The following is a 19431-nucleotide window of genomic DNA, read 5'->3' on the forward strand; positions in this document are numbered from 1 at the left end:
GTAATTTAGCAGCCTGGCGGCTGAGGGGAAGAAACTGAGCCTGTGGCGGGCCTTTAATGTCTTAGGCAGCCGCAACCTTCTTCCAGAGGGAAGCAGGGTGAGGAGGCCGTGGCCGGGGAGGAAGGGGTCGGCCATGATCTTCCTTGCCCTCCTCAGAGCCCTGGTGTCATGCAGGGAGTTGAGGGAGGGCAAGGGACAGCCGATCACCCTCTCTCCTTTCCTGAGGAGGCTCAGGTCTTTTGGCGTGTGCAGGACTCTGCTGAACATGTTCTACCAGTCAGTGGTGGCCAGCGTAGTGCAGTATGCAATGGTATGCTGGGGGGAGATAGTCTATCTATCTCTACTGTATATACAGTTTTATTTTAGTCTATCTATCTCTACTGTATATAAGGTTTTCAGATGTCTATTAGGTCAAAACATTTTTTTTATGGTAGTCTATCTATCTCTAATTCAGTACGCCGTATGCTAGTGTAACCCTTCTGTAGTGGATGTTGTGTTAAGAATGACACGGCCACACAGAACTCCGCTCCTCTGTCTGTTACTGGTACAGGGCTGGTAGAAGAATGACAAAAGTCATGAGCATTCATGTAACTCGACAGCTCAGCATGAAGTATCATTTCTGCTGAGGCACGCTAGGGCGGGAAGAGGAGTGACAGTTACATGCCCAACCCACCAGGTGGCTCTAAAACAATAACAAAACAACTATTTTACAGAAATCCATACACACAACACATAACAGCATTTCTAACTCTGTTACAGGTAAGTATTAGGTCTAAGAGGGTGTGTTGACGTGAGACATTCAGGTTTTTCCATCGGAATTGATGATCATCATGCGTGACCCAGCCCAGCCCAGCCCCACCACTGAGCCCCACCTACACAGGTTATGTCACTCACAAGCCAAACATTTTAGTAGCTATAACATACATAGTTAGAGGTCACTGTTTACCTGTCTTTTTCGTATAGGCAATAGTTTTGACATCAAAGCCTGTCTGAGCATTGATTTCAATCAGGGGGGTGTTCCATCAACGTCGCTAAAGGAAAATCCAGGCTTATTTTGATAAGTCTCGCTATATATATATATATATATATATATATATATATATATATATATATATATATATCTATAGATAGATAGATAGATAGATATATAGATAGATAGATAGATAGATAGATAGATAGGTAAAAACAACGGACATCCTGAGAAAGAGAAAATGTGTCAAAGAGTAGCAGATTATAGTTGGTAATAGCAATATGAATGGTTACTTACTTCATTCCTTGCTGAAGTATTTGGTCCAGTCGTGTCCTGCAGAAAGGTGTAGTATGGTTTCACAGAATTTGAAGAATGCATTACCTCTGGCATTTCTTGCAAAAGTTGCAGTGTTTTTACAAAATAAGCACTACTCACATATCTTCTGTTTGGGGATCTTGCAGCCTTATTTTGTTAAATTTCAACAACATTAATGAACGTTAACAACATTAACATTCAGATTGAAGAAGAAAATGCTGAACAGCACTGCCACAAAGAGAAAGATTGATTGGTATTTATTTATTTCAATAAGAACGTTTTGAACAGTTCAATTGGAAAACATCAGGGATTATGTTTTACAAATAAGAGAGCATGCAAGATTGTGGCTGACCCCTCACATCCAGCTCACAGCTTGTTTGCATTACTTGTTTGCATTACTTGTTTGCATGACTCCCTTCTGGACAGCGCCACAGGGCCACCAGGACACAAACATCACGCCACTTGAACAGTTTCTTCCCCAAAGCCACAGCCCTTCTCAATAACTGCTGATCATTGTACCTTGCACTTTACATGTTCTTGCACTTAGCTGTACAGTATTTATTCATAATATCCACTCATATTGGTACTGTATATTTTATACTGTGAGTATTGTCGTGTTGTCGTCTTGTTGTTGTACTGTAGCTTGTTTAGTATGGTAGAATACCAAATCATGTTCCTAGTGCACTGCACATGGCGAATAAAGTTGAATTGAATAGGCTAGGTGCACGATCTCACTACTTCCTGAAAGGCAACTGGTATGAACATATCCTGTCTCACTCTATTGGTTTAATTGATTAATCAGCTGTGCACTGTGTGTTCCAACAGTTTACCGCACAGCTGATTAATCAATTAAACCAATAGAGTGAGACAGGATATGTTCATACCAGTTGCCTTTCAGGAAGTAGTGAGATCGTGCACCTAGCCTATTGAATTGAATTGAATTGAATTGAAGTCAGGCCATGCCCTGACTTCAATTCAATTCAGTACCTAATCTTCAGTAAATAATCGTTCACATAATTTTACAGTTGACACACTGTTTTGTTTTGAATACCTAAAATAAATACAACAATAAATCAAAATACTTTCTAACACATATGTCGTTGTGTGGATAAGATCCATACCAATCAAGATCATCAAGTTGATTATGAACTTGCTGTGGTGCCTTCGGTGCGTCCGTAAATCTGCTCTGAGAGCGCCAGAGCGCACGCTGGGTTCGACGTCATAAAGGGACCAAGTCATTTGATTGGACGAGAGGCGTTCCAAGAGTGCTGATCAGTTTCCAGAGCGAGTTTACGAACGCAGCCCTCGTCTTTATGGACACACAGGGCGTGGAAGCACGTAGTAAATGGGTGGAGGAAACAACATACAACTGCTCGATCTCGTCTGTCCTTACGCAGTGTCGACGTGAAGCTTTGGACTCCAGGTGATCTGCGACTCAACATGGATTTCGATCTGTCGTCAGGTAAATATAACGTTGTTTTCCCGGGGTAAGGGAAAGAGGTTTATTATCTTATTGGAATTGAATCTGAACTGCGGTAATTAGATCACTGCGTGTCTCACCTGGAGCGCATTACGCACATTCATTGTGTTTCAGTGCCTTTCCTTTCTTTAATTACTCCTTGACTACGCCGACTTCATTTGAAAAACAGATTGTGGAAGTTGTTGTGACTTGTTTTAGGTCGTTGCACTGGCGGACTCAATGGGGGGCGACCGCCCCTCCTGGTGCCCCCATGGTTGAAAAATGTCTCTCTTAAGTGCCCTTTTGAGTGGCAAAGATGCCCTTTTGAGTGGCGAAAATGAGAGGACGTGCCCTACTGGTGCCCCTCCAATGGTCTAAACGTGACCATGTGCCCCCACAGTTGAAAAACGTCGCACTAAAGTGCCCTTTTGAGTGGCAAAATTAGAAGATGTTCCCTATTGGCTGCCCTTCCAATGGTCTAAACTTGACCATGTGCACTGATGGGGTCCCATGTTGTGCAGTAGATGCCCTTTTTTTCTATTCGCCCCCCCTGCCCTTCAAACAGCCTGAGTCCGCCACTGGGTCGTGGTAAACCCTAACATGTGTAACACCTGTTTCCTCTTCCCTCCACAGCGGTAGGTAAGGATGAGAAGGTGAAGAAGGACGACGCGTCTGGACAAGACCAGAAGTTCTCCTTTGGGTTTGGGAAAGACAAAAAAGACAAGAAGAGCGAGGTGAGGAACAGAGACTTGGAATATGCCAAACTTGTTGTAATATGTATGCTGTAATATACCCCAAACGGGCTGCTGTAATATGCCCCCAAACGTGTTGTAATAATATGCTGTAATGTAATTCAGCGATTGAACTGTCTGTCAGCAACAATTTGTGCAAAATCAATATTACTGGCACACACACACACACACACACACACACACACACACACACACTCAATCTGACTTCATATTCCTCTGTCACTGTTTGCCAACTTTCAGAGTGGATCTAAAGACAAGGAGAAGTCCAAAGATCACAAAGAAAAATCCAAAGATCACAAAGAAAAATCGAAGGATCATGACAAGAAAGTCAAATCTGACGGTCATGACAAAGACAAATCCAAGGATCATGACAAAGACAAATCCAAGGATCACGACAAGAAAGACAAAGAGCACAAGAAGAAGAAGGTCAAGAAGCCTGACGGAGATGGCGGGTCGCACAGCTCGTCGTCATCATCATCATCATCTTCATCATCTTCCTCCAGCAGTGACGAGGATGAGGTAAATATGGTATATATACACCGTAACAAAAGATTCAGATGACTTGAGGCAGGTGTAACAGATTAACGGCTTAACACATCACTTTACACACATCATCTTTTTCGATGGTGGGAGATTATAGGCTTTGTGACATGGGAGAATGTGGTCTAACAAGTTGTATAGACAAATATAGCACACCCTGACAAGGCTATAGGGCAGGCTATATAGGGGCTTGAGGCTTTACACTAAACACTACTGATGAAGGTGTGGTAGCCACTGCAAGCATGTCCAACAGGTTAGCAGGTTCACATTCCACTGCATGGTTACCTTGCATTGGTGTGTGAATGTGTGTGAATGGGTGAATGAGAGGCCGTTGTAAAGCGCGTTGGAATAAGGCTCTATATAAGTCCATCAAATGCTGCCATCACCGTTTTAGATTAGATTAGATTCAACTTTATTGTCATCGCAGAGTACAAGTACAATACAACGTAATGCAGCACAACGAAATGCAGTTAATAAACACTGCAAAGGTATAGAGTACAATATAAATATATAGAGCATCTTTCTCTTTGTTCTAGCATTGGTCACATTGGTTATAATCCACCAGCCTGCCCAGCTCTTAGTCTTATATGGGCCTTTCCTGCAAAACTAGTAGAGAGGGAACCAGCTTTTATTACATCACAATGTACAAGTAGTAAGTAAGTAAGCCTTGAGAACCGATGGTTCTCGAGCCTGATGGCCCTCAGGGGGCAGGAGCCCATCTCCTGTTTCCGTAGCGTGAGGTGGCTTGATGTACAAGTCAGGGTTTCCGTTAGAAAAATTTGCCGTCGGACATCGTGTCCGGGAAGAATTCGATTTACCGGACAAACGTGATATATTCCGGTCATCATATTAAAATATAATATTTTTTTTTTTTTGCAAAATCATATTTTTTTTTCTCCAAATCTAATATAGCTGTTTGTCGCGGTGATTACTGTTGTGTAGCGGCCTATATATGCCATTTAATGTCTATTTCTCATCCGATACGATTAGATGCGAGCTATATAATATATAATAATATAACATGATTTGACGGATGCGCGCTATGCCATGCGTCAAATCCAGCGCTGAACGGGTCCAGCGCTGAACGGGCGCCTCACTGGGAACTGAACAGACAGCATCGATCAATGAACGGACTCCACATTACGTTAACTGAAGTTTGTTAAATTGTTTGGGATTAATGTGAGTTTTCTATTTTCTCTTTCCAGTTTTACCCTTTTTTTTTAAATCAATAAAACAACGTCATTTCTATAAGTCTCGCTGGTTGGGAAGGCATTTCGTTTAGCTCGGGAGTATGACAATGGGAAGAACATAACTGTATAACTGAATGACAACAAATGTATGAGTAATGAGTAAAACAATGTCACTTTTATAGTATGTTGTTTAACTTGCCGTTCGGTCGCCATGGCTCTAGTGTGTGTAGCAGCTTCAGCTAGCTGGCTGGAAACTTCTAGGGGTGCGTTCGTAAACACGCTCTGAGAGCGCCGGAGCGCACGCTGGCTTCGATGTCACAGAGCGACCGAGTCGTTCGATTGGACGAGAGGCGTTCCGCGAGTGCTGATCGGATTTCCAGAGCGTGTTTACGAACGCACCCATAGATGGGAAATCAAGAAACCGTATTACTATGGTGGACGGGTTGGCAGGGTTGCCAGATAGGCATGGGTTACCGCCGAATGGGCTACTGTGTTTAAGCGGTAATAGACTGGTTAAGCTGTAATCCCATCTGGCATCAATCCCATGTGGCACCTGTGCGCTGTTTCGCATAGGCCGGCCTACACATTAGGAGTCATCATCATGCCGGTGTCAAATCATATCATAATAAAAGAAATACATAGCCTATATATTCGTCTTTTTTAAAATAGAAGGAATCAGAATGTGAACTTTAGCGAATTGTATTCAAAGGGAATTATTTTCACCGGACAATATGTCCGACGACTTTTCAATATGTCGGACTTCAACTAAATTTACCGGACAAAGACCGGTAATTGCCGGTTAACGGAAACCCAGGTACAAGTATGTCGCAGGGTCTTACCCCCCCCCCCCCAATCCAACCCTTAGTGCTAAGTGCCAAGCAGGGAGGCATCAGGTACTATTTTTATAGTCCTAGGGGTATGACTCGGCCGGGGATCGAACTCATGACCTCCCAATCTCAGGGCGGACACTCTTAACCGCGAGGCCACTGAGCTGGTACAATGTACAAGTACACAAGTCAAATGCTTTGGCTCTAACCAAGGCGTGTCTGTCTTGAGACGAGCCAGTAGAATGCTTTGGCTCTAACCAAGGCGTGTCTGTCTTGAGACGAGCCAGTAGAATGCTTTGGCTCTAACCAAGGCGTGTCTGTCTTGAGACGAGCCAGTAGAATGCTTTGGCTCTAACCAAGGCGTGTCTGTCTTGAGACGAGCCAGTAGAATGCTTTGGCTCTAACCAAGGCGTGTCTGTCTTGAGACGAGCCAGTAGAATGCTTTGGCTCTAACCAAGGCGTGTCTGTCTTGAGACGAGCCAGTAGTGATAGCAGAGCAATAAAGAGGCGTCAGTCAATCACCTGAGGTTAGTCACTCCAGCAGGGCGTGGCCTGACTTGCATGCACCAGTGGAGGTAGAAATCGGAGGACGGGTGGCTCATTGTAATGCATGAATCGGCATGAGGAACGGTGTCACACGTGTTTTATAGCAAACCTGGCTGTGGATGTTTCAGTCATTTCAAGTACATTGAGCTTTTATTTTTTATTTGTGTCATTATCCTTGCCTTGCCTAGACACGGTCATGGTTTTTCAACGGTTTGATGCTCATGTCTTGTTCCTGTGTTCTTTGTCATTTCAGAAGAAGGAGGGAAAGAAAGACTGATTCTGTGAAGAAATGTTTGACTCTTCTGTGAACTCCTCTTACTGCCCCTCCCAACTTAACAACGAAACCTCACACGACCTTATAATCTTTCCCTGACATCTTTACCTTTACTAATGTCTCAAGTCTGCCAGCAGAGGGGAGTGTTTTCCACGTAGTAATAATAATAGGTCTGTCACAAGTTGACTGTTGAAATCAGTGCTGAAAAGACTACTTTGCGTTCAATGTGTTGTATTTTGAAGCAATTTATGGAAATGCTGTGATTTTTGTTCTCTCAATAAAAAAATAAAGAATACAAATATGTGATATAGGCTTCACAAATCTCTTGTCAAGAGGGGAATACTACATCATTATTTATTTATTTTTCTCTGAGTGGGGCAGTCCCACTCATATTTTTCATTTTATTGGACAGATACAGTGAAAACAGACAGAAAAGTAAGGAGAAGAAGGGAGAGAGGGCATGTCAGCAGGGCATGCCGCACATGGGCATATGTGTGTACTGTAGACCACGGTGCTACTGCCATGGGAATACTACATTGACGCTGGACAGTGGATTCTATGCAGTGTTGTCACATCAGGGGAGGCTGGCGGAGGTAGAACTCGGAGAACGGTTTCTGTAATGAACGGAATGAGGAATGGTATCAAACACACGTGAGATTAGGACGGGCTCATTCTAATGTGTTTTTGATGCCATTCCTTATTCCATTCCATACATCCTGCAGCCCATCCTCTGATTTCTGCCTCCCCTGTGACTCATACAGTTGTAACAGTCAATTATGTATTGTAGCCAGGCTCCCTGTAGAACAGAGAGGAGGGGGGGGGGGGTGCACTGTCTGACCTGAACTGACCACCCTGAGCAGATGTAATGGTCTGGAGTTAATTACAATTTTACATTTTTTCTCCATTTAACAGACGCTTTTATCCAAAGCGACTTACAATTAGAGATTACAGGGACAGTCTCCCTGGAGCAATTTAGGCCTAAGTACCTCATTCAAGGGCACACTAGTGGTGGTGTTCCCAGGTGCGACTTTGAACACACGCTCATCAGTCCAACTCACTCTGCGCACCACTACCCCACGCTAGCAAACACAAATCAGCACCACACAGCACCTCACGACAGCACATGACACAGCAACAGCTACAGCTACATTTCCTTTACAATGGCATCAATATTAAAGAGGTGGTGGAGTGAACTCTAACTGCAGGTGTCAGGAAAGACGAATTAAACACAAACAGTCGACATAACGGGATCTCGTTCACATCTATGAATCTTTTATAAGGGGTGGAAGAAACAGAAAACAGAGCGATTGCAAAAAACGAATAAATAATAAATAATGTGACTTCGGTAATAAATAAAATGCTGTCGTTGTTGGATGGCAACTCATCAATCATATTCCTACAGTACAGGCTCCCAGAAGGGAGGGGGGGGGAGAGTTTAACTTACAGACCTACACTATCTATTCTACAGGGTCTCAGAAGGGAGGATAGAGAGGGAGGGAGGGAGGGAGGGAATAACAGACCTACACTATCTACAGGCTCTCAGAAGGGAGGATAGAGAGGGAGGGAGGGTATAACAGACCTACACTATCTACAGGCTCTCAGAAGGGAGGGAGGGAGGGAATAACAGACCTACACTATCTACAAGCTCTCAGAAGGGAGGGAGGGAGGGAATAACAGACCTACACTATCTACAGGGTCTCAGAAGGGAGGATAGAGAGGGAGGGAGGGAGGGAGGGTATAACAGACCTACACTATCTACAGGGTCTCAGAAGGGAGGATAGGGAGGGAGGCAAACGTTGCAGCTAGTAGGCCTACCACGTAGGTAAGTTTATTTTAAATAAAAACAACCGCAGCGTAATGTTATGGCATGAAAGGAACAGGACGGCCTTAGGCCACACAGCCGTGTATTTACTTCAGTCAGGAGTGACAGACGTACCCAACAACCCCAGGGCACAACGTAAACAAGCGTTAGCCCCACTTGTGACACCCTCCGGTCTCGTCTCCTCATCCATTATTCATGATCACTCTCAAGTCAAGTTGAAGAAGTAGTAGACACACAAAACAAAACAAGTTTTTAATCAAAAACGTTTTGTCTGCAAAAGCTTTGGATGTGATATTTGGGTATTTTTCATGCCAAAAAGTATTCTGAGGCTAAATGCTACAGGAGCTTATAGAAAGAAACAAGAAGTAGCTATTTTGTGCTGAGTTGACTGACAAGCCTATATTTCGCTTTGTACAAACAAATAATAGTTTTGGGCTTGGAGAATCGTATTATTACGGTACATAATACAGTAGCCTTCTCATTTGGTGTTAGGCTTTTGAATTGTTTTGCCTCCTCTTGCTTTGTAATAGGGCTACACTCAGTGGCCGACTCAGGCTGTTTGAAGGGCAGGGACAAAAAGAAAAAAAGGGCACCTACTGCACAACATGGGACCCCATCAGTGCACATGGTCAAGTTTAGACCATTGGAAGGGCGGCCAATAGGGCACATCCTCTAATTGTGCCACTCAAAAGGGCACTTTAGTGCAACATTTTTCAACTGTGGGGGTCAAGTTTAGATCATTGGAGGGGCACCAATAGGGCACCCCCTCTAATTTTTGCCCCTCAGAAGGGCACTTAAGACAGGCGTTTTTCAACAGTGGGGGCACCAGGAGGGGCGGTCGCCCCCCCTGAGTCTGCCAGTGGCTACACTGACTAACAAACACAGCTGTCTAGGGTTTGGAGAAGCTTACATTTATAAAGTAGCGACTCATTTGGTGTCAGGCTTCTACTGAGACTCTGATTACTCATGGCTTTTTTGGCTTCCACAATGCATCTCTGCATCTGACGAAGTGTCGGTGTCTATGTTCACCACAGGGGGGCGCCGTTACCTCTAGTCCAGACTGGCGTCACCCGTCTCCTGGCAACAGCCCGGGCGAGTTCTCAATCAATGTTCCAAATAGAAAGCTGAGAGAGAGAGAGAGAGAGAGAGAGAGAGAGAGAGAGAGAGAGAGAGAGAGAGAGAGAGAGAGAGAGAGAGAGAGAGAGAGAGAGAGAGAGAGAGAGAGAGAGAGAGAGAGAGAGAGAGAGAGAGAGAGAGAGAGAGAGAGAGAGAGAGAGAGAGAGAGAGAGAGAGAGAGAGAGAGAGAGAGAGAGAGAGAGAGAGAGAGAGAGAGAGAGAGAGAGAGAGAGAGAGAGAGAGAACATGATAGTGTTTCAGGTCTTCTGTGAATTTGTTTCCACTACAACAAGTGATGCAGACATCATCTCTGGAGGTACATATATTATATATAATAGATTAACGGCGGAATATCGGATGCCTTCTCTGGACAACGTTAGTGTGACCAACAACAGTCAAACAAGGAAAAGAAGCTTCTGAATAAAGACGATCAAGAAAAGAAAAACGGGTCACTTGTGGTGTGAAGAAATGCAACCGTTATTTACTTTGATCTTATTTTGTTAATTTAAACATTTCGTTTTGTTTGATAAATACGTTACACGTTTTAAATATTCGGAATTTGCGTAAAACCTATTGGACAGTATTCATGTGGGCCGATTGGAGAAACAGTTATCTTCCATCAGAGAAAGTGTGAAAGAAGTCTTAATTTGACCGAGAAGGTTACAACCGACGTCTGGTCCAGTAGTTACGAACCATGCTGAAGTTCCATAATTCTGACCTCTGGATTGCTTGGATGGTTCTATTCTGTATGGGAGGTAAGTCATTTAAGTCATTTTACAGCTTTTCAAAAAAAAAAAAAAGACTGATATACACACTCTCTTAATACTGTATGGCAGTCTGCAGGTTCCTCTCTTCCCTACACAGTTCACTTTTGTATTATGTTTTCATTATTGAAATGATTAAAGCCTACTTATACACCTGTTTTGCTAATATAAAAAGTAACACCTTTTTTTTATCATGTTGCCATGAGGACATTATTGTGCCATGGACGCAACCCTCTCCAAGGCGCGCTCCCTCCCGGGGTGTTTAAACAACTTCCACTAGAAAACAAAGCAGTGATTTACGATGTCTGTTTAAATAGATGGAAATAAACAAACAAGATATCTCACGAACATACTTTACTTTGCATATTTAAGCACCACTTATGTTGTGAACGTCAGTCAGAGAGCGCAGTAGGCACCTGTACTTTCTCTCTATTTAATAGATTCTCTGGTTTTTGCAAACGCCATTTAGCCTCCGGGACACAAACATGTCGCCTAGTGGAACATCCCGTATTTGGAGTAGAGCTACAAACGGTCCAGACGGCGAAGGTTTGCACACGATAATCCCGCGATTAGGAGAGGAACTCATCCCATGTGACGAGGCTGCAGCCTGGCATTATGGCTGTGTTCGGAATAGCGTACTAGCATACTACTCATACTCATGACGTAGATTTTGAGTATGTAGTACGTTCTGAACGTACAGTATGCGAGATTTGAGTATGCGAGAAATGTAGTAGGCGAGCAGTTATTTCCGGGAAATTTGAAGTCGGTTTTGATGGACACTATCTCGGCTCCTATTTCCCTAAATGCATTTCGCGTCCAGAGTTGCAGAGTTGCGTCCAGGGTTGCCAGATGGGGCGGGTTACCGCCGAATGGGCTACTTGATTTTGAGGTTATAGAAAGTTTAGGCTGTAAATTGTCAATCCCATCTGGCAACCCTGTGCGCTTTCAGCCTCGTCAAACTGCGTCATACAAACTTGTCATACAGCTTTTGTTTACATTGTCCGATAGCCTGGGGGACCGAAAGCTTGCAATAAACATAGTTTTTTGCACATATTTGAGTGTGCAGATGCTGCGTTCTTGCACTCTATTTGATACTCTTCAGCTGCAGCACCCCAGCTAAGTCTGATCACGGATGAGCGGTAGTATTTTCACTATACTGGGAATTAACATGTATTAACAATAATTAACATTAACATGGTGAAATGCATTCTTAGACATGACTACATCGTCATGATTACAAATATGCCACTTGAAATGCATGGAATCCAAGTTTATTTCTGTCTTACACACATGTTCACCTAGTATTTGACTGTTTGTAGCCCAATCACGAATGATCCCAGTATTGTAGCTTCAGACGGACAAGTTGGTTGTAGTGCTTGCCCACGATATGTTATTGCTCATATATATTTATTTTAATCATGTTATTTTACCAACTGTTAAGACAACAATATAGTAAGCTAGTTACTTGAGCTAGCTAAAGATGTTGCTTAAATTCACTCCGAGCAGTGTCGACATCGATGGGGGTCTCCAATCGACTCCATTCAAAGTGATTTACGATCCCGCCCCTCTCCCCTCTCCGGACACATTTGAATTTTCACCGTAAGCCCCGGTAAAGAGACGTTATTAACCCGCAAAGAGTGTGCCCCGGGCACCGTATTTGTCCGTGAATAACACCGGCTAGGAAGGTCTTAAAAACACAATACTACTTTGCTAACTCCACCATCGCTATACGGCGATTTTTACATTTTGAGCCATCAACCACCCCGCTGGCACCCCGGGAAGTTATGTTTCGAACCCAAAGAGCATCTAATTATGATACGATAATTCTGTCGAACTCCGTAAGTGAAGGTAAGCAACGCAGGGTGCGTTCGTAAAATCGCTCTGAGAGCGCCGGAGCGCACACTGGGTGCAACGTCATAAAGGGACCAGGTAATTTGACTGGACAAGAGGCATTCCATGAGTGCTGATCATATTTCCAGGGCGAATTTACGAATGCAGCTAGCGAACAGCAGACGCAAAAAATCGTCAGATCAGATATATAAACGGGTTATTTTGGTAAACTGGACACATTTTGGGAATATATGTGGTTACTTTCTCGCCTGAAAACATATTAAAACTTCATAAAATGACATGTTAACACTTGTAAAGCCAAAATTACATATTTTAGCTAATGGAGGTTTAAAATGGAGGTTTAAATTCGCTGCTCCCGGTGAAATGCATTCTGGGAGGCCGTATGGATGGTCGGCTGGTTTTCGGATACTACTATACTTTTATTATGAATTTAGTAGGCAGTATGCTAGTACGCTATTCCGAACACAGCCTAGTCACTACCCGGACGTCAACCTCGGAGTAAGTTTCAGGAAGGAACTGTGCGAGACGAGAACATAACATGCATTTTATAATGAGTACTTTTAGCAATTACATTTCGATTCTACAAAGGCAAATTAGAAAAATATTGAACTGTGGCATCTTGTGGACTGTATCTAACAGAGCAGTGAGTGAGACACTGTTTTTTTGTTGGTTTAATTGCAAAGGTGTCTCACTTCTTCAGTATCCCAGGCTACTTTGGCACCCTGTCAGCCTTACTCAAGGGTAGATTGAGAGACTGTGAAGCAGAGTTAGTGGATTTTGAGCTAGTCATTTAGGCTAGGCTACTTTGGCATGGTGGTGTTGATGCCGACTGTCAACCTCACTCAATGATACACTTGAGAGACATCTGAGTTAACCACCCCATCTTTCTCTCTCTCTCTCTCTCTCTCTCTCTCTCTCTCTCTCTCTCTCTCTCTCTCTCTCTCACACACACACACACACACACACACACACACACACACACACACACACACACACACAAAAACACACACACACACACACACACACACACACACACACACCCTCCCCCATCCTATCAAAGTGTACTCTAGTAATCAGTGTCTCATGCTTCATCCACTCCCCCATCGTTAAAGTCGTCCAGTACGGAATGCCTTGGCTCAGAGTGAGATGCTGCCGTTTTCTATAGGTCCCACCAACCCCCCCCCCCCCCCAAATGATGGTATGAAGTAATGTTACAATTGCATCTGGATATTTGTGTGGGGGAAATGTTCTTTATTCTACATTTTCTTTCTGTGTTTGTCTGTGTTATAAATACATGTGAACTGTTGATTGATTTCTCCTTTTTGTTGTTGCTGTATATTGACCTCCTCCTGGCCGCATGTCCAACATCATCACCGATTTATCGGACTATGAGAATTGATCCGACCAGCTCATAACCCTGAGTTACATAATTACAATAGTTGGGAGTAGTTCTATTATGCTGTTCTATTCTATTCTATTCTATTCAACCTGCTTGTTGGGGGTAAAGTTATACTGCAGGGTTGAATTTGTGAGCTAGTGAGAAGAAGATTTCTTAACAGGCCAATATCAGTTCAGCTTGACTTTCTCTCTCTCTCTCTCTCTCTCTCTCTCTCTCTCTCTCTCTCTCTCTCTCTCTCTCTCTCTCTGCGGTGCGGCCTCTCTTTCGCTGACTGGCCGTTTGTTTCCACTAGACCTCCTCTCTCCCTCTCTCCTGCCTCTCTCTCCTCCCCCCCCCCCCTCTCTCTCTCTCTCTCTCTCTCTCTCTCTCTCTCTCTCTCTCTCTCTCTCTCTGTGTTCATCTAATCAGGGAAGTCTCTTCCACAAGTATCTCTAAACATGGTTCTTCTTCTCCTCCTCAAGATCACAGCAGGACTCTTCCAACTGTGTCAGCCTTGAATTTGTGAACTTCAGACATGAATTTTGAATCACAATGAGAAAGTAGGGGAGGCTGGTGGAGGTAGAAGATCAGAAGATGGGCTCATTGGAATGCATGGAAGGGAATGAGGAAGGGTATCAAACGCACATGTATTTGAAACCATTCCTCATTCCATTCCGCTCTTTACAATGACCTGTCCTCCGATTTCTACCTCCACCAGCCTCCACTGTTAAACACAATGGAGCAGATAGACAGCCAGCTCATTCACATGCCCATCGTGGAAAGAATAAAGAACAAAGTGTGAAGTTTGAAGAAAATGATGTTCCAGAGGCGGTGACTGTCACTGTTGGGTGATAGAGCTAATGTTAGATGTTGGCAATGCTTGTCTAAAATCATGCCGTTGGCAGTATATCCACGTGTGCCTCTCCATAACCCGCTCCAACGATTTTTTTTGTTTGTTTTTACCCTCAAAGCCCCCTGGGGCTTGAGAACCAATCCTGCATGCTGATCAATTCTGCAAATTAAATTCATGGCCCTGAACTTTATGAACTGGTCGCTAAACTTTACTGGTAGCTAGCTAGTTCGCTTTTTCAACTGGTTGTCAACTGGTTCAACAAATCAGGGTTAGTGATACCTACTCAATTGACCCAATGTTGTTGTATATTTCTAGCCACTAGTTCTAAAATTAGTGTTCACAAGCCAAAAACAAATGTCCGTTTTACCTGATTGGACAGAGAGTTGGTTGGTGGATTGGACAGAGTTGGTTGGTGGATTGGACAGAGAGTTGGTTGGTGGATTGGACAGAGTTGGTTGGTGGATTGGACAGAGAGTTGGTTGGTGGATTGGACAGAGTTGGTTGGTGGATTGGACAGAGAGTGTCGCGCCTCCTCACTTCCATGACTAAAAGCTTAATTCGCAAAAGGTTTGTTGGCCTCGAACTGAGGACTGTGTGGTCTAACGAGACAAGAAACCAATGAACATTATATCATGAAAAATACAGTCAACTCTTTTCTCTTTTTCAAACCAACATTTAATGTTAAATGATTTAGTGACAGAAAGGAAGCAGCACTGCTTTAACAGGTCAAATGAATGTAGGTGAATAGACAAGTGGAATGTCAGAGAAAATCAGTGAAGAGAAACTCAGGGGAGAGAGCTGAGAGAGTGCGCTGGTCACTGATGCAAACACACTCCATCATCATCATCATCATCATCATCATCATCACCACCGATCCTTCATAATGGAGTTTTCTCCTAAACACCACAAAACGATGTCAACATCTGATAAAAGAAAAATCGTCAATTACCCAGTTAAAACACATATTGAAGCAGGATTCCGATCTTAGGAAACACACAGAGATAATTTTGTTGTTTTTGTTATCGGGAAATTGATGCGAAAAGAACATTTCCCCCCGCAGTAGAACAGGGGCAGCTGGAATGCGTGTTCGACAGATGGAAGTTTCCACTTCGATTACTTCTGGCTAAAAATAAACTCTCAAAAATTAAAAGACCTCTGGGACCGACTGTAAAGTGCATGAGGATGAGCGACAAGGACGAGCAATGTGGAGGGGGGCGGGGGGGGGGAGTTTGACAAGGCTTCAGACGACTACTGCCTCCTTGCCTGGGACAGTTCTGGGGACGTGTATGAATAAATGATGGACCAACATGAGAGATATCTGAGAGAGATGATGAAGCAGCAGCCGTAGTAGTAGCGTGCTGCGGACACACTGACGAGACCCTGAAGAGCCCTAGAGTTGACGCTCACGCTCATTGTTGTTGGGAACACAGAGGTCGGCAGCGTTCTGCCTAGGTGGCTCTGGGGCTGTGGAGAGGGCTGCGGTGTCGTCTCTGGACACAGGTCATGTTTTGTACTGGCGGCTGTGGAGCAGGAGGTAGAGGAGCCGCCGTCTAATGATCGCAAGGTTGGCAGATCGGCCGTTCGAGCCCCGGCTGGCCACATGTCCTTGGGCAAGACAGTGAGCGGGCCGGTGCCTTGCATGGTAGCTTGCCGCCATTGGTGTATGAATGTGTTTATTGTTTATTGTTACGACAGAGTGTAACAGAGTAAAATGTGTAGTCTTCGGTTCCTGACATTGCATTGCAGCACAAGACATAAGGCAATAATAATTCAAGCATAATTCAAGATAAAAGTGACAGTAGTACAGGAGGGCAGGAGGGGGGGGGGGTACTCTGATTGGCAGGGCAATCAAGAGGCAGGGTGGCTGTCCTCTCCTTCTGTTGGGGACCCTGTGATGCTCATGCATGTTTTATCTAGATGTTCCCCGTCCTGATGCCTACATAGAGAATGCTCCTTGCATTTAGGATCATGAGCTTCAGTGGTTTTTGAAATATGACATGTAGGACAGAGGCTGGTGGAGGCCTGGAGACATTGGAGGAGGGGGGGGGGGGTTATTGGCGTTTGCTCATTCCGTTCCATGCATTACAATGTCCCCGTCCTCCGATTTCTACCTCCACCAGCCATCAACTCTGGGAGTATCCCCCCTCGTTGAGTGAAATCACAAGACCACCCATGTGTCTTTCCATTTTCCAAATTCCATACTCTGAAAATACACTTGTGGATAATTTAATTAAAAAAATGGGTTTTCCATTGAAAGTCCAAACCTGAGATGGAGTAGTGTACTAAATTCAAATACAGAAAAACCCATTGTTGTTTTTTAAGTGCTGTACCCAATTAAAATACAGCAAAACCCTTGTTGGTTATTGGCATTTAATAGTATGCAGCTTGAAATGGTACAAAGAGGGTGGTGTGGTGTGGTGTTATTCAAGACTGGCTAAGTGTGTGGCAGATAATGTAACTGCCAGTATTGTCTTTTTGTCAACCAGGGAGAGAGAGCGAGGGAGAGAGAGGGAGAGGGAGGGATAGAGAGAGAGAGAGAGAGAGAGAGAGAGAGAGAGAGAGAGAGAGAGAGAGAGAGAGAGAGAGAGAGGGAGGGAGCCTTACCTTGCATTATAATGAGCCCGTCCTCCGATTTCTACCTCCACCGGCCTCTATATTCTGCTGCCAACCAGGGAAACAGCTAAGAGGACTCTCATCTCATCTCTGGCCGTTCAGCTCTGTAGTACTTTCACCATATTCCTTCTAACAAACTGTAACATTAGTGTCTCGAATACATATCTGGTTATTTTATAAATTCTCTTTGATAGCATAAAATCCTGATTATGCTATGTGTTACTGGGGGCCAGCATAGCATTTCTGCTGTTACTGTGCTTCTCTGATACGACTTGAATCAGTATGATGATGAGTCATAATTGAAGCATGTTGAGAGATACCGAGGGGAGAACCAGCAGAATATAGAGGCCGGTGGAGGTAGAAATCGGAGGACAGGCTCATTGTAATGCATGGTATGGCTCCCTCCCTTTCTCCCTCCCTCCCTCCCTCCCTCTCTCCCTCCATCCTATCTATCAGACATCATAAGAAATACTAATCTACGCCAAAACCACCAGGGGCAATTGGCAGCAACAATGCTAGAAGAAGGAAGAATTATTATTATTATTATAAATATTTGTTATTATTATTATCTATAGTAGAGAAACTGGACAGGGGGGTAGAGGGGATGAGGAGGTCTTTAGGAGGGACGGTTAAGAGGTTGCCTGAAAAGACGGGTCTTCAGTCTGCAGCGGAAGATAGGTAGTGACTCTGCATCAAACACACATTCCTCATTCAATTCCATGCATTGCTCCACGCATTACTCCCATTTCCACCTCCACCCGCCTCCCCTCCCGGAGGTGCAGGGGAGGATTGTTCTGACACCTCTACCCCTCCAGGCAAGTGCTGAACCGACACCTCACAGACACACACACACACTTCTCTCACACTTCCCTCCATCCACCGAGGGCTTTCCGAGGTGTACACACCAACACACACACACACACACACACACACACACGCACGCACGCACGCACGCGCACACACACACGCACGCACGCACGCACACACACACACACACACACACTCACACACACACACACACACACACACACACACATAGAGTATGAATGAGCATGTCATGTGTAAGCAGCCGGAACAGAGTGATTGCATGTAAGCATGACCTGGGAAGCACGAGATCCCATCTGTACATTGTTACATCAGAATGTGTGTGTGTGTGTGTGTGTGTGTGTGTGTGTGTGTGTGTTGGTGTGTACAGAGAAGAGGGGCCACAGGTGGGATACTCATGCCCATGCACTGGGGGTTTCTGGGTAGCTGGGGGAAGGGGGGGGGGGAGTATACAGTACATCGGATTACGGGCTCCTTCATTGTAATGCAATGGAATGGACTTTGGAATGGAATTTGATACCATTCCCTCGTTCCAAGCCATGTATTACAATGAGCCCATCCTCTGATGTCTACCTCCTCCAGCATCCCCTGGTGTATAGATATGTTAGGGGTTGTTTCTATGGGGGCTGGGGAATGGAATACAGATTCAGGTGTGGAGGTGTAGATCAGGAATATGAGTACCGTATATTAGGTGCAGGGGAGGCTGGTGGAGGTAGAAATCAGAGGACAGGCTCATTGGTAATGCATGGACTACATGCATTACAATGAGCCTGTCCTCCGATTTCTACGTCCACCAGCCTCCCCTGCGGTATCACAGACATCAGTCTACTGGGGGAGTTGATCTGGGGCTGGGGGAGGGGTTGTATACGATACAGATATCACAGACCTTCACCATATGTCCTTTGAATCCACTTCTGTGTCTGCTCCCCTAGCCACTCTTTGAAACCCCTACTCGGGGCGCAGGAGGTAGAGCTGCCGTCTAATGATCACAAGGTTGGCAGATCGGCGGTTCGAGCCCCGGCTGGCCACATGTCGAAGTGTTCTTGGGCAAGACACTGAACCCCAAATTGCTCCCAGTGAGCGGGCCGGCGCCTTGCATGGTAGCTTGTCGCCATTGGTGTGTGAATGGGTGCAGTCCGTTTACCAGGCAGTCCATCTTTGAATGTCCCACAGCCCTGTTCCCTAGATTAGATTAGATCAGATTAGATTAGATTAGATTAGATTAGATTAGATTACATTCAACTTGATTGTCATTATAGAGTACTAACCAGCATCTAACCAGAAGTGCAAATAGTGATATAAAAAAAATACCTGATATAAAAACATGACAAGTGAA

The 19431-nt window shown here is 44.5% G+C and overlaps 2 protein-coding genes across 3 annotated transcripts in view; both read left to right on the forward strand.

The window, feature by feature from the left end:
• The first annotated feature begins 2626 nt into the window (after positions 1 to 2626).
• Positions 2627 to 7143, forward strand: LOC308172883 (uncharacterized protein). Of its 2 annotated transcripts, none has more exons than XM_080547838.1 (4): positions 2627 to 2747; positions 3378 to 3478; positions 3737 to 4024; positions 6853 to 7143. In XM_080547838.1, the coding sequence occupies exons 1-4, from the start codon at positions 2726 to 2728 to the stop codon at positions 6874 to 6876; spliced, it is 435 nt and encodes a 144-aa protein (XP_080403964.1). In that variant the 5' UTR covers positions 2627 to 2725; the 3' UTR covers positions 6877 to 7143. The 2 variants fall into 2 exon arrangements, with proteins under 2 accessions (XP_080403964.1, XP_080403965.1); XM_080547839.1 differs by having other exon boundaries at positions 3737 to 4015.
• A 3362-nt stretch (positions 7144 to 10505) lies between these two features.
• Positions 10506 to 19431, forward strand: part of igsf11 (immunoglobulin superfamily member 11) — a gene marked incomplete at both ends in the record, with an annotated part of 138003 nt that continues 129077 nt past the window's right edge. The window contains one exon of the mRNA XM_080547837.1: positions 10506 to 10566. Within this exon, the coding sequence (XP_080403963.1) occupies positions 10506 to 10566 (61 nt within the window). The remainder of the gene's footprint in view (positions 10567 to 19431) is intronic.

This window comes from Nansenia antarctica, assembly GCF_963989245.1.
Source record: "Nansenia antarctica genome assembly, chromosome: 17".
In the NCBI taxonomy this organism is placed as follows: Eukaryota; Metazoa; Chordata; class Actinopteri; order Argentiniformes; family Microstomatidae; genus Nansenia; species Nansenia antarctica.